Source organism: Azolla caroliniana, unplaced genomic scaffold (genome assembly GCF_043228905.1).
Source record: "Azolla caroliniana isolate FFs.n. ecotype wild unplaced genomic scaffold, voAzoCaro1.0.p SCAF_8, whole genome shotgun sequence".
NCBI lineage: Eukaryota > Viridiplantae > Streptophyta > Polypodiopsida > Salviniales > Salviniaceae > Azolla > Azolla caroliniana.
This window is the reverse complement of record NW_028230443.1, coordinates 2,977,608-2,992,664: the sequence shown is the minus strand read 5'-3', so window position 1 is coordinate 2,992,664 and position 15,057 is coordinate 2,977,608. Positions and strand designations below refer to the sequence as shown.

Here is a 15,057-nt window from a genome sequence, read left to right as displayed (position 1 = left end):
TTATTACGTTACAACGAATACCTCTGTATTCAAAGGGAACCTATAATTAAATGACCAAAACAATATAATATAATTTTAAATAAGCATCCGTAAATGCAATTTTTATGACTTCGCAAAGGCTATACATAATTGATATGATCCCTGGATGTAACAGTAGAATTATATTGCTTAACCAAAGAAAAAGAAAATTCAGAACCATTTAAAAAGAACCAAATATTTAGTAAAAGTTTAAAAAGCTCTTTTCAAACTATACATAATGCATATGATTCCTTGAAATGACCCTTCACATGTTACATAATAAAAAATTAATGATACATTGAAATGATAAGTTGAATGAAGTGAATGGCCATTATTTACGTTTGAATCACAAGGTTGAAAAGCTATGAACACCATATAATATTGTCCAAAAGGTGTGAAACTACCTTCCTGGTCTTCTGATTTTCCAATCTACTGATCAATCAACCACAGAGCTCGTACAGCAGAAGCTCCATTTCTAAATACAAGATCAAAAATAATTAACTCATATTTTTTAAGTTGTTAATACATATTACACACAAAACTGCAATGACATAGCACAACTCATGAGAACTTGGAATTTCCACATGTTTTGCCATTTGTTTCCAGCTCAATAAAATCCATAGAACCATTGAATTTATAAAAAGCATGTTCACCTACTCTAAAATTACAATAATCTTGTGAAAATCTGACGATTACAAGATACATGAGCGGTTCCCAATGTAATCTGTTTTTTTTGTATTATCATGTTCGATAATGAGATGGGAAATTGCAAAACAACAGAAAGTATCAGGGCTTTTTATTTATTATCTTTTTTAAGCATTCTCAAAAAGAAAGCATTTGCACAGGTGATAGAATAAATTGTTTCAACCATCTCTAAGATTAAAAGGTAACATGACAGAAACATACTACAGCTCTCTTCTAGCAATGTTTGCAGCAGTTCATATCTTACTAAATCAAACCAAAACTTTTTCTTCCTAAAAGCACCACAAATACATTCCAACTCCTAGAAATGTTTGGATCCAGTTCATATCATACAAAATCCAATCAAAAGTATTCCGTACAGCACATAAACATACATAACACACCTATTTTAAAAAGTAAATAAGAGAATACCAATGACTTTTTCTGCTGCGATGAACGATTTGTTTCAGAGGGCTTTGAGGATAGAGATTTTGATTGTCGAGCTTTGACAGGATGTTCTAGTTCCTGTTTTACATTTTCCGAGGAAGATATATCTGACAGTCCTATTTTACAATCGGTGGATGATGGAGACATCGGCAAAGTCCCCAATTTCTTCTCATCTCTAAGCTTCTTAAAAATGACAGTATACTCATAACCAGCTGAAGGATTGCTTGTTTCCCAATCACCAAATTTTGGAAGCACAGTAGGTTGCTGCTGTAACAAAATAACACAAGGGGAGAACAAACTTTGGTTTGGCCTCAAAATATGTCTATGACCTAATATAAACTTTACAACAGGGTACAGGCATAAACTTATTTATAAGTTTACTATAACATCAAATTGCAAACCAATACTTTATTTCAGTATTGGCTATAATAGGAAGTGCAAACCTTGCAGTGAATTAAATTGAATGCATGTCAATTGCCAAAAAATAGAAAATTTACATTAACTTGAGGGCATAGACAAGCTATGATTATAGGTCATTGAGTTGAATATGATTTGTAGGCATCATTCAACAAAAACCATGTTCTGTTAAAAGGATTGTCTATAAGAAAGCATAAACATTGGCAAATATGGATGCCACGTGTAAATAAATTTAATATTCTTCTTAAATATCTTCATTGTATTAATTTACAGATGTATTACTTCAATTAATTCTGTATATTAATACAAGCAATGATCATTAATTATCATGTGGTATTCATATTTGCAACATAAGTAACATTAATATAAGAATAACTTTATCCTTCACATGGTTTAGCAGATGCACTGCAGTTCAGTTAATATTCATGCAATATGACATTATGTTTTAACACTGTTTTCTATTTCACATACCATATTCTGTTGTTTCGCCTTTTCTACCATCTCAACACGTAGTTCGCGATGTTTTTCATCCATTATCTCTTGTTTCTCCTTTTCTATCATCTTGACAGGTAGTTCACGATGTTTTTCATCCATTTTCTCTTGTTTTGCCTTTTCTATCATCTCGACGTGTACTTCGTCACCTTCTGTGGTACTCTCCTCTAAATGAATATATCCATTTGCATATAAACACTTTTCTTTCAATTCCACATGTAGTTCGGGGTGTTTTTCATCCATTTGAAGAGAATCTGAAGGGCTAACAAGATAGGGAGAACGATGATGATCATTCTTTGCTTCTAAATATTCCATAGAATTCTTTGTATAGCTTTCTCCTGAGGCAAAGCTCGTAGAGCTTGCAAAGCTAGGGATAGTACCTGACTCAAGAGAGCTTTCTGTGAATAAGGAATCGCTTTCTCTATCAAATATGTGATGGAAGTGATCAGTATTTGTTTTAGATGACATTAGGCCCGATTGCGTCGTTAGATTAAAACGTGAGATATAATCATAGTCTTTCCTCCTATAGGCTCTATTCATAACCGAGTGGGGCTGAGATGTAGGAACCGGTGGCTTCATTCCTTGTTGTGGCTCCTTCATGTCTCTGTAGATATATGTATAGAAAGGTTTCAGTGAATAATCTGTACAGAACAATGTTTGTCTCTCTCTCCCAGTTCTCTCAACATCACATATGCATCGATAGCAATCCAAACACGGTTTCTCTCTCTTGACTCACAACTTATACCAGAAATCAATGTTCCAGTCCTTAATGATACATTCCCTGAATGTTCCCGTTACCCTCTATACAATAAACTATCTTGCCTGTATTTCAAATATGTGTAGTGATGCACATATCCTTTTTCTCTCTCCCTCTTCCTCTCCATCTCCTTCTTACCCTGACTTTCGCGTCAAACCATACATGATTCTCCAATAAGTTGATGACAAAAACCATTTTTTCCCATACTAGAATATCTTTTTCTCTTTGAAAATACTAATCCCTTCATGGATCAGTTGCATTGGACAATAGAATGGGCATTAATGCCCAGACACAAGCCCCCTAAGAGTATGAATTAAAGGAGGTGGCAGAAGATCATCAATAAATGATTTACTCAGACACACAGGAAAACTCTTTACAGCCCAACATAGATCTGAGAGTTTGAGTAATATTGCAGCCACATCAATACTTAATATTGGGAACACCAAGGGCGGCAAGCTGATGCCCAGGTTCACACCCAGACACCCATGCTGATGCAAGCAGACATGCCATCAAACTGATGTGCAAAAGCTATCAGACATTGAAATGGAAACCAAGGGTTGGCTGGATATGCAGCAGAAAGAGAATTGTGAGCTACATCGCCTCAACGTACCAGAAACAGAAGAGAGTGTGACATTGGAATGCCTGGCATATAAGGACACCTGGAACTATTTTCAAGAGTTCCTACAAGATTGTACTCGATTTCAAGAACTCCTAATGAGGATGGAATCTCTTTGCTTGTCTACTTGACCACAGGACCAAACTCATGGAAAATTTAAATAATGCAATTAGGAAGGAAGCTTGGTTTTTCATTTCAGCTTAAAAATCTCCCAACTATATGGCTGGCAAGTGTGTTTTGTAATAATTGTTGATCCCACAGGGGCATATTGGCCGCATTGGACATTAATATATTATCATAAACTCTCAAAACATCATTATGCACCATACATATCACAATTTGAACCAAACATGACTTTGTATAATACCTAACTCATATTTTAGAAATAGATATTCCTGCCCTCAAATCATACATTCCCTAGGGTTCCCTCTATTCAAAAACTATTTTGTATGTGTTTCACATATTTGTAGCATTGTACTAGAAACAGAAGAGCATGGAACTTAGGAATCTTCTCACATAAGGGGACATCCGTCATCATTATTTTCAGGAAATTCCCAGAAGTTTGCAGTAGCCTTCAAGAATTACTAAAAAAGCACTAACCATCTCTTTGACACACCAAAAATTTGCATTAGCTTTCGAGAACCACGAAAGGGGATTCACCCAAAGCTAAACACACCAGGCACTTTACTCTTTGCTCATCTATTCAGCCACAACTTATGAAGTTTGAAACAAATAAATCCAGCAACTTAGTTATCCATTTCAGGTTTTGCATTTTTCTTTTTGTTCTAACATTCAAATTTCCCCAACTGCCCAGTTTGAGAGGGTGCTTTGTAATGATTGGTTTCCTGCAGTGGACCTTAATATAGCATCATGATGCATAACCCATGTGAGGAATGAAAGAAGGATTCTCTCTCTTTCAATATTTCCATTTCTCTCCGGATGTTGGCTTGGTGTTTAAAGCTGCAGCATCAAAGCCATGAAATTGAGAGAAACTGTTTTGTTCAATGCTCACCATTGGCTTGGCCCCGTCCAATATAGATCATATGTGGTCTGTCATAGAAGTTAATAATATATGCACATCTGTAGATCTCCCTCTCTCTCTCTCCCTCCCTCCCTCACACACACCCACATAACCTATATAAAAAATGAAACAGCATATGTACATAGCCGCCTCTCTCTGTCAATAAACAGACCCATCTCAAAAACACCAAAGAAACTGTTCAATTTAGACCCATCTCAAAAACACCCAAGAAACTGTTCAAAATCTAACACAAAAACATATGATTCTGACATGAAAAAAACCCACACCGACAAATCGGGGGAGTATACCACATAGAGTGCCGTCCAAAGAAAAACGCCGATGCCTCCGAATTGCAGACCAGTCCAATGTCGAGAGAGAGAGAGGAGATCAAGTGTGGTGACAGAGTGCTGGAAAAGATTGAGAGGTTTGTGTCAGAGAGATTTGAGGGGGGAGAGAAGACTTCGGGGGGGGGTATGGATGCCAATCTACTGTGTGTCTGTCTGAGACTGAGAGCTCCATGTGAACCACCTCCTCCTCCTCCTCCATTTCCATTAACTATGGGCCCTCTTTCGGCTCGAACCGAACCGAACCGTTAAGCCATGGTTGAACGGTTTATGGGTTCCCCCCAAAAAAATAAATCAATTGGTTTGGTTTGGTTTGGTCTAGATTATTGATAAATGGTTTGGTTTTTGTTCGGTTTAGTTCTAAAACTCGGGTTTATCGGTTTATCGGGTTCCGAAACAAGCTCTCCCCTGAATGTTAGTGCCCCCCAATTTGCCGACCCCATCCCTGTCACATTTTGGCTCTCCTGCATTCCATTTTGCGTAAACCCTGCCCTGCCACATCTCTCTCCTGCTGGTGTGTTTTTGCCACCCTCCCTGATTGCACTTCTCCTCCTCCTCTCGCACCTATATCTCAAGCCTTTTTCACTTTGGGATTAGAACCCCTCTAGAGCGTTTCTGATCTTAATAGTTTTGGATGATGATATCATATATGTGTAGTTGTTGGCCCATGATGCTAAGATTGTATTGTTTAGTGATAACCTCCTCTCTCTATCTCTCTCTCTCTCGTCATCATGCCTTTTTGGCTACCCAAAACCCTATGTAGCTAGCTACCTACACATGGTGCAATTTGTTGGACATGCTGACGATTGCATGATCAAACTAGTTCTAACCTCCTTTCTATGTTTATGGTCATCGTTACTAGATATAAACCCCGATATACATGCCAATGTCATTTATCCATCGTCGATGATGGTAAGATCATGCTCTGAGAAAAAAGAAGGTATCAACACGTAAATCCCTTTGTATTGATGGAAATTGCTAGTTCTTGGGGATAATAGAATGAGTTATCTAACTCATCTTCATGTTAAAGATGATTTACCCATTGCGTGCATCACATGCATTTGCAACGAATACTATCATCTTCTATGTTGAGAAAACAAACAAAAGGTTAATCAATACCTCCTTCTATTCATGAGGTTTTTTTTGACGATGACGGATGCTTATTTCGTTACCTAGTTTGAGTTGACTCTTTGAAACATGACAACACATTTGTTTGAAAAACTGTCTCAATTGAATTAATCTACTTATCGAATCCTAAGATGAAAAATCCATCGTCATGCATCGTGTATATCTTTTGTTTCTGTTAGTCTTTTACATATTTCATTTTTCAATATTTTAGCACTAGCCTGTGAACGTGTCAATCATTCGGGACCGAATTATCGAATCCAAGAGATTATGCATTGTCTAGTTGTTGACATCGGGGTAATGACCTTAAGACTCTACATTGTTGACGTACTCAAGAGATTCAATTGCGAAGAAATCTAGTAAAACACGCACACACACACACACACACACATGTGTGTGTGTGTGTGTGTTGCTTGAAGACCTCCTTTGAGGACAGGTAGATTGCAGAAACAATGTCCCTTAACACATTATGAAAAAGAGTTATTGCTTTACCTTCAATGACATCGATATATAGAATATTAAGGCTTTACAATGAGCAAACATGGCTCAAAACACATTTGGGCCAACCAACAAATAGTCCTCGGAATTCATGAAATTCTTTTAAATTGTAAACATTGTTAAGCGTTCGTGTTCTATCATTTATTCAATTGTTCCTCATCTCTAATGGCTTCTATCAAGTATTAACTTCTCTATTATCTCTTTCCTTTTTAATAGGTTTTTAGGGAACCACCTCAACGTTGTAATGATTGATTTGATTTGTACATCTTTTTTATTCTCTTTCATTTGTTAACTCGTGTCCTCTCTTTTGTCTTCTTATATTGAAAATCACATGTCACATGGACACGATATTATCACTAATCCTTTGTTTATGATAGATTTTAAAGGCATGGATTGCAAACATTTTGCCTTGTTTTAAATCTCGGATGCTTGCTGAAATGGAAATATAATACGTTCGGTTGGTTAGTTTAAACAATATTAAATGCACAGATACTTTTTGACAATGGAGGGCTCTTGATATTTAAAAATCAAAGTTTGGGCCCAAGGGTAATAATGTACAAGTTTCAATTTATTTTTTACACGCGTATTTTTAAAGACTATATTTGATGATGACTTATCTTAAAACATGCATGTTCATGAATCATAGCTCAATCAAAGGTATTGCATGGAAGTCAATGAATCTAAACAAAAACCTAAACAACTAAAAAGAATGAGAATCAATGTGTACTTGGGATCATATGCACTTTCTCTTTTGGGCATCATATTTATTGTTCTTGTTTGGTAAGAGCTTTTTTTACATAGTGAAGAGTCGTGGCTGAGTATTGTAATATTGAAAAGTTATGTTTGTTTTTATATTCTAATGTAAACTTGAGGCGTTTGTGTAAGGTAAGCGGAGTGATCAATATCATTCAATTACTTGTGCTCGTATACTTTGCAAAACTGGTACCCCCTTACATTGCAATGCATGGCATCTATCTCCACATATCCTTAATGGAGACTCAAAAAAGTTCAATAGAACTTTACCCATGTATATTAGTAGCCAAAAAATAAAGATCTTGTAACAAAAAAATAAAAAAGATTTTGCTATGAATACCAAAATCTCACATCATGGTAATATATCGTTTATGTTCACCAATCACTACTTGTGACAAAAATGCCTAATTATAATTGAACCCTTCAAGATTTCCAACAATTTGAAAGTAGTTTTTTGGAGATACTTGTAATGGAAAAAAGTAAAGAGGTCAGTTTTTTTTATGGAAAGAAAAATATCTTCAAGCTTTCATGTTTTGTACATGTGAAAGCTTTCAAAAAACTGTATTGCACACCTTTCTTGAGAAACTTCTATAATATCTTCATTTTTTTTGGGGTGTGTTGTACAGTAGAATCATCATATTTTTTATTGTAACTTATACTCCTTTTACCAAGTAATTAACTCCTATTTGTTCTCCATGTATTGTGTCTCATGGTGAACGCCCCACGCTAACCTCATTCCAAAATGGAACACTTGTATAAAAGGCATACAAACACCACAAGATGCACATTGATGTGCTTGCCCCAATGATCTATACAAAGAACAAGTAACGATCAACATTTTATCTAGATTGCCCTATAATGCCAGAATGGTGACTTATTGATTGTGTTCTAGGTTAATATTTACTTATAAACCATACATTAAATGAGGAAAAAAATCAAGATATATATTAGAGCCATAACATAACTCAAAGGAAAAGGAGCATAACTAACATGATGACTTTAAATAAGGATAGGTCAATCCTAATGCTGTTATTTTATTCCCACAACACTTTTCCACAAACTAAGTGAATTCTACTGCAGTAGACCATTTGTAGTTCACCATTATACAAAGTGAGCTTTGTTTGTGCTAACTACATATGTCATCATCTCATCGGGTGTTGTTAGATTTGCTTGCACATCCTTCATCAACCAATATAAAAGAGGATATCCGGCATTTTCCATCATCAAATCATTGATGGATAGAAAGCATTGTGCAAAGAATTTAGTGAATATAAGCCAATCAATCACATGAAAATCTCTCAAATATGTTTACTAATCAATGAGAACAGTTAAAAGCGTTAGACGAAAAAGAATGTTGTGTTTTTACATCTCAAAGGCGTATAGAACCAAACCGTTCCATAGCAATACAAAAAAACAAACAAACTCAGAAAATGCACTTAGGCACATGAGGAGGAGAAACCACAAGATCTCTGATAACCAGTGTCTTGAGATAATACCATTGTTGACATGCTTGACGACATTGTATTGTTGTGTTCATATATGTTTGGTCTCTAACTTAGCCAGACACAAGATTTTGTACATTTGATTGCGACAATGTAAGCACCCGCTCTTCCATTGATTACCTTTCCGCCTTCATTAATGGCTTTGTGCTTTTGATGTATGAGATGCCTGGTCCACTCTCATGGCCCAATGAAATACTTTGAACTGATATGATCTCAATCCTCACCACTGATACCTCTTCACTAAATCATTTAAATCAGACGATATCTGTCTGAAATCACATGGAGAAAATACAAAGATTTGAACTCAAGAAGAGCCTTTATTTCCTAAGGAGAGGTATGCCATAAATAAGATCGCACCAGGGGGGATGTGGAAAGCATATGGCAAATTGATCCCAATCCATAGGCTTGATAGAAGAAAGGCCAAAACTATATCATGATCCTTGCCATAAAGCCATCCTGTTGTCACAATACCATACTGTAGAATTATGCCCCTCACTCCGCCGATCAACCACGCCACTAAAGACGCAAACTTATAGCATATTGTGTGGTCTTTATTATGTGGAATGAAGAACGCAAAATATGTTGAGGCTAGTTGAACCCCAAATGTATACCAGATGAATCCCACAAGAATGAAGAGTATAAGCATTTCACTTGCAGATTTCTCTCTTGCAACAAAGGAAGACGAGCACTCTTGTTTCATATATGAATCCGACTCATCCTCAATACTTGTTTTCGGATACTTTTCTGTTGAGCTCCATTGTGGAGAGAATTCCCATGTTCCTTCACTACTCCTTTTACCCCACTCTGGGTATCTGGCATGCCTAGAGTAAACCTGTTGTGCTCTCCTCCCATACATAGAACTATATCGGTGGTTTCTTGAGATGTTCTTTCTAGTAGCATGAGATTGCATCTTTAATGCCTGATCATAAGTGTATCTGCTGCCTGTATCCGACAGGGTCTGAACATGGTATATACAGTAATGAGCTATCATTTTCAACTTTACAGAATCATACATATATGACATTTAGAAACCATCATCTACTTACCTCATATGCAGAGTGTATCCTTTTGAAAACTTCTGCAGCTCCACAATCATTGTTTACATCAGGATGATACTATGATATGAGAAAATGAATGTGAAATAAGCTCTATCAAATTCATGAATGTTGCAGGCCACAGTCTAGGTAAAAGAATCTGTTCACATATCTATATTCATTACAAATGTCTCTTTATTTTATAAACCGAGCATTCTTGCCTAACAAAAGTTATACAACAGTTAAAAACTAATGCCAATTATACTAATTTTAAGGATCTTCAACATCATTTAAAGAGTTTTGGGAAGACTGAGATGCCAAGATTGATCTTGGTAGGGTCACAGCTGATGGCATTGAATTTTAAACACATCACCAGATTTGGAATATGATCTTCTTGCAATTGTGGAGACTATATACATACATGCATGCAGAGTCCACAACATGAAGAATACCAACTGTAATTAGCTGAATGTCTAAGGTGGAGTGTGAAAAGCCTGATAAATTATGAGAAATATGAACAGTCATATTGACATCCAATGACCTTCACTTATGTAGTATATATGAGGGACACTCAAAGGGCCTTCTCTGAAGTAGGCTATATAGGGCAAGCTACACTTTATGAGTCTAATAAAAAGGTTCTATTACATATACATTCTCAATTTCTCTCCTCTTGTCTAATTATTCGTCGTACTTCATTAGCGCTAATCTTGTGATAATGGTACTCCTGATCTTTGATCCTCCATTGATCTAAGAACTTCTAATTGAGGGTTATGTTGAGTTATTCCCTTTCTATACTAGAGCCAAATGGAATGAAAACTTGCAACTACGGAATTGAATGCAACACTAACAAGGGAAATAACTGATGGAACAAATTTTTGTTCATTTATTCCAAAAAAGACCCAATGGAAGCATATAATGTCTTGTTCGTCATTGCAGAATTCTTTGTTTGTAATGTTGCAAATTACAAGAAAAGCTATATCCCTGTAGCTAAACTGGACATGCCTTGTTAATTATCAATTAAATCTTAATAGCTTTGCTCTTTACTAGACAATTTAAATGATCTATCTATTTATATAATTAATCCATATATTAAGCATTTGGAATATGCCCCAATACTCTCTTACAAAATAACATAGCTAAGGTATCTGTGTGTGGATGATGCAATGTCAACCACTCTCAAAATGATTCAAATTACAAATGAGAAGTGCTGAAAATCTAAGAATTGTGGGATGGCATCAGTTACATAAGGAGTACACTCAGAATAAAATGGAAAAGTCTATAATCAACCACAAAATAGAGGCATTGTTTGCTTAATAATGCAATAAAACAAGGGCTCCAATATATCAACAATAAAACTATGTAAAGGTACTGCATAAGAGATGTGAGTAGTAGGATCTAAAATCATCAACGGCAATGGTCATTTCTCAGTTGCTAATTTCTTTCCATAATTGCATCTCATCATATATATGATAGATTGTCTATAAACAAATTAAAAACTAAAATTGAGGTCAGTCCTCACTATGTCCCATATGAGAATCATGGCAAAAGTAAGCATATCTTCAGATGGAAAACCTAAATAGCTACTATCAGCCGGAAGCTGATTCCGAAAATTCTGCAGATTACAAATAGTTCGGAGCGTCGATAGAATCAGATACGTGTATACATACGTATGTGCTTTCGTACTGTGTATATGTCGGCATGTAAGTACATATGCATCTCGGGCATTCAACAAGAGAGAACAGGAGGCACTATTATTTTGCCTTACTGTTGTGTATGAATGAACTCATATAATTATCTCCAAACCATGGGTGCCGATTTAACAACAAGATGTTTCAAAAGTACCGAGCTTTTTCTTTCTAGAGGAAATCAGTAATCACACTCAAAAGAATAGTTATATGCAGAGAAAGCATAGGAATAGATTGTCTTCCCATACCTTCCGAGCGAGCTTCCGAAAGGCGACCTTCACCGCGGCGGGGCTGGCATCTCTGCTTATTCCCAGAACACTGTAATGATCTTTCTTGGGTGGTTCAGCTGCTTTCATCCATCCTTCTTTCTCTTTCTCTTTTCCTTCTTCATTCCCTTTGCTGCCATTTGGTCTTTCTCCCCCACCCAAAGCAGCAAAACAGAGGGATCCCCTGTTGCTGCTGATGGGGGACCACTTGTCTCTGCACCAACAAGTAGGTACAGAGGCAGAGCAGGCCATCATGAAAACCTTCTTAGCAACAAGGAGCCATTGGAGAGGAGGGTCTTACTGCTAGCAGTATGTATGTATGATATATATACTGTATATGTACATATATGTATACAATATACAGTATACCGTATATGTATATGTATAAATTATAAATATATATGTATATGTATATATATATAATTATACTGTATACATATACATATACATACATACATACATACATATATATATATATGGGAAAAGTACCAGGATACCCTTGGAAGTTCGTCTATTTACTAGAATGCCCCTGGAAATTTTAAATTTACCAAACTACCCCTACGTCCAAAAAATTACACTTTATAAAGTAATTATACACTCAAATCTACAAGCCCTATTTACCGAAGATGGAAGAAATGGACCCGAACTAGCCCTATTTACCAAAGATTTGAGTGTATAATTACTTTATAAAGTGTAATTTTTTGGACATAGGGGTAGTTTGGTAAATTTGGAATTTTTAGAGGCATTCTGGTAAATAGATGAATTTCCAGGGGTATCTTAGTACTTTTCCGGATATATATATACATATATACATATACATTGGAGGGGAGGGTCTTACTACTAGCAGAAAGTATGTATGATATATACACTCTATATGTATATGTATACAGTATATGTATAATTATATATGTATATGTATATATTTAGGCCCTAGACAAGGTGAATAGGACCGAAGTTATCGAGCGGAAAACAAACTGAAGTTATGAATCTCATGTTTGTTTAACAATCGGCAAGGGTTCGGTTTGAATCGAACCGAACCGTGAAACCGTGGCTTAACGGTTTCAACGGTTTGGTTCGGTTCAGTTCAAGTTTAGGTTTTTAAAAATGCTTCGGTTCGGTTTGAACAGTCGGAAACCGCGGTTTAAACAGTATATCGGTTTTTTATTTTATTTTATTAAAAAATTTAAAAAATTAAAATTTTTGTTTTTAAACAATCTTTTCATTTTTAGACCTTATTCTCGTATTTTAAGAACATATTTAAAAATTTAAAAATTTTTTAAAATGAAATATTATAAATTTAAAAATTTAAAAATTTGACTTAAGTTAAAAACCGAAACCGAACCACAAAACCGCAGTTTTTACAGTTTCATGGTTTAATGGTTTGAAAAAGGTTAACGGTTTCATGGTTCGGTTTAGTTTAGGTTTCAAAACATTTAAAGGGTTCGGTTTTGACCCTCTCAAACCGAACTGAACCATTGCCGATTGTTATGTTTGTTTCTAGCCCAATAATATCACCAAATCACTCTCACACTGTCAATCCCTGCAAACTCCGTATGTTGAACGATTTTCCAGAGAAGAACGACAATGCTAAATAATATCAAGAACTAGCTCTTAGAGTGATAGTCTTTTTAAACAATCCTTCATAACCGGATAATATTGCAAACAAACCTACAAACACCCTTAGTTGTTAAAACAATTACTCCAAGATAATAATGGTAGTCCTAAATATGAGGGGTTGTAGAATATGAAGTCTATTGTGCAAGAACCATTAATCTATGTTATGTAGAAAAGTTTCTTGCAAGAAAGCAAGCTATATGGCCGAAGGTGGGTTGAAATCTTAGTCAATTCTCCAATGTGCTTGTTATACAAAGATTCTTGGTGAAAATTCAATACGATTGCTGCCCTTACTAAATTATGCAAAAATAGCTTGGATAATTCACTTTGAGAATATAAATCAATTTATAAATAAGTCTTACCTCCTCTTTGCATGGTCCATCTCGAATTAGTCATTATATCCATGTTAAGGTTGGTATTCATACCCAACTTAACACAAATTACAAAGACTTAAAAAACAACAATGTCAATAATGAAAACAACTCGTGAGTAATCTGCCCTTCAATGCTCCTTCAAAGATGAGCAATTTATAATTGGGGTTCTGTTGATCTCAATGTGCCTCCCAGCCCTATGCATATATATGTCCCAAGAAATGTGGACAATGCAATGCATCCACCCTATCATATGTTTTGACAATCTCATTTAAGATGTCAACGACAAGGATTGCCCCTATTTGTAAGATGGATACATTTGAATAATATCTACAATAAATGAGATTACTATATCGTATTTCTTCCCTTCTCATTTGCCCCATATCACTTCTCACTACACACATTTGATTGTACCTTTGTTGACTTGAGTGAATCGCAGAGGCATTCTTGCTTCTCCACACCCTATTCTCTTGGTCATTCTTATAGCAATCTCCCAAACTCATTTTAATTATTAGATGAAAATTGGGCAAACTTCAAGTGAGATTATTATGTGACAAACTAATCCAATTGCCTTTGAATCCAATGATATGCTTCAAATAAAAGAATTGCATCAACTTTACATCACAAATTTCGACTTTTCCATTTCCCACTAAAATCAAGCAATTGGTTTTTGCAAATATGACAATCAAATAATTGAAAAATGAGAAGGCACATCTGTTCAATAATATAAATTGGTATGTCACAATAGGAGGGAGAAAATACAAAGATCGATCATATTTACATGAGGAGAAAGTTCCTCTTTATAAAGGCCAAGATCTGGCCGTTGGGCTAACTAGCCATTATAACTTTTAATCATTCAACACTCCCCCTCAAGATGGGCGAAAAATATCCACTAAGCCCATCTTGTCACACAATCTAGTAAGACTTACTGGCCCAAGTCCCTTTGTAAGACAATCTCCTACTTGATGTTCAGTAGAAACATGACTCAATTTTAATATTCCATTATCAAGCTTCTCCAAGAAATGTGGACAATGCAATGCATCCACCCTATCATATGTTTTGACAATCTCATTTAAGATGTCAACGACAAGGATTGACAACCCAACATTCCGGTTTTTGTGAGAAGATCTAATACATATTTTTGGTGAGATAGAACAACTCCTTCTGCTCCACAAGCAACCTCAATTCCAAGAAAGTATCGTAGCAATCCTAGATCCTTCACGTCAAACTCTTTACCCAATTTCACCTTCAGTTGCACAATTTCTCCTTCATTGTTACCCATGATAATTATATCATCCACATACACAAGTAATGTAGTATTTTCTTTGTGTTATTGAAAAAACATTGTATGGTTTGCATTCATCTGTTGGTATCCGATACCCACCATAGCCCTTCTCAACATGTCGAACCAGACTC

General features: G+C 35.7%; 2 protein-coding genes across 4 annotated transcripts; both read right to left on the bottom strand.

Moving 5' to 3' along the window:
- Positions 1–266: 266 nt before the first annotated feature.
- Positions 267–4,848, bottom strand: LOC147860780 (uncharacterized). Of its 3 annotated transcripts, none has more exons than XM_087323620.1 (4): positions 4,758–4,848; positions 2,035–2,659; positions 1,132–1,413; positions 267–493 (listed from the first exon to the last, which is right to left on the bottom strand). In XM_087323620.1, exons 2-4 carry the CDS (start codon positions 2,653–2,655, stop codon positions 455–457), a joined length of 942 nt encoding a protein of 313 aa, XP_087179746.1. In that variant the 5' UTR covers positions 2,656–2,659; positions 4,758–4,848; the 3' UTR covers positions 267–454. The 3 variants fall into 3 exon arrangements, with proteins under 3 accessions (XP_087179746.1, XP_087179748.1, XP_087179747.1); XM_087323622.1 differs by having other exon boundaries at positions 1,132–1,410; XM_087323621.1 differs by lacking the exon at positions 4,758–4,848 and adding an exon at positions 4,441–4,461.
- A 4,036-nt stretch (positions 4,849–8,884) lies between these two features.
- On the bottom strand, positions 8,885–11,974 carry LOC147860779 (Chaperone DnaJ-domain superfamily protein). Its single transcript, XM_087323807.1, has 3 exons — positions 11,639–11,974; positions 9,718–9,786; positions 8,885–9,629 (listed from the first exon to the last, which is right to left on the bottom strand). The coding sequence occupies exons 1-3, from the start codon at positions 11,909–11,911 to the stop codon at positions 8,976–8,978; spliced, it is 996 nt and encodes a 331-aa protein (XP_087179933.1). The 5' UTR covers positions 11,912–11,974; the 3' UTR covers positions 8,885–8,975.
- Between the last annotated feature and the right edge of the window lie 3,083 nt (positions 11,975–15,057).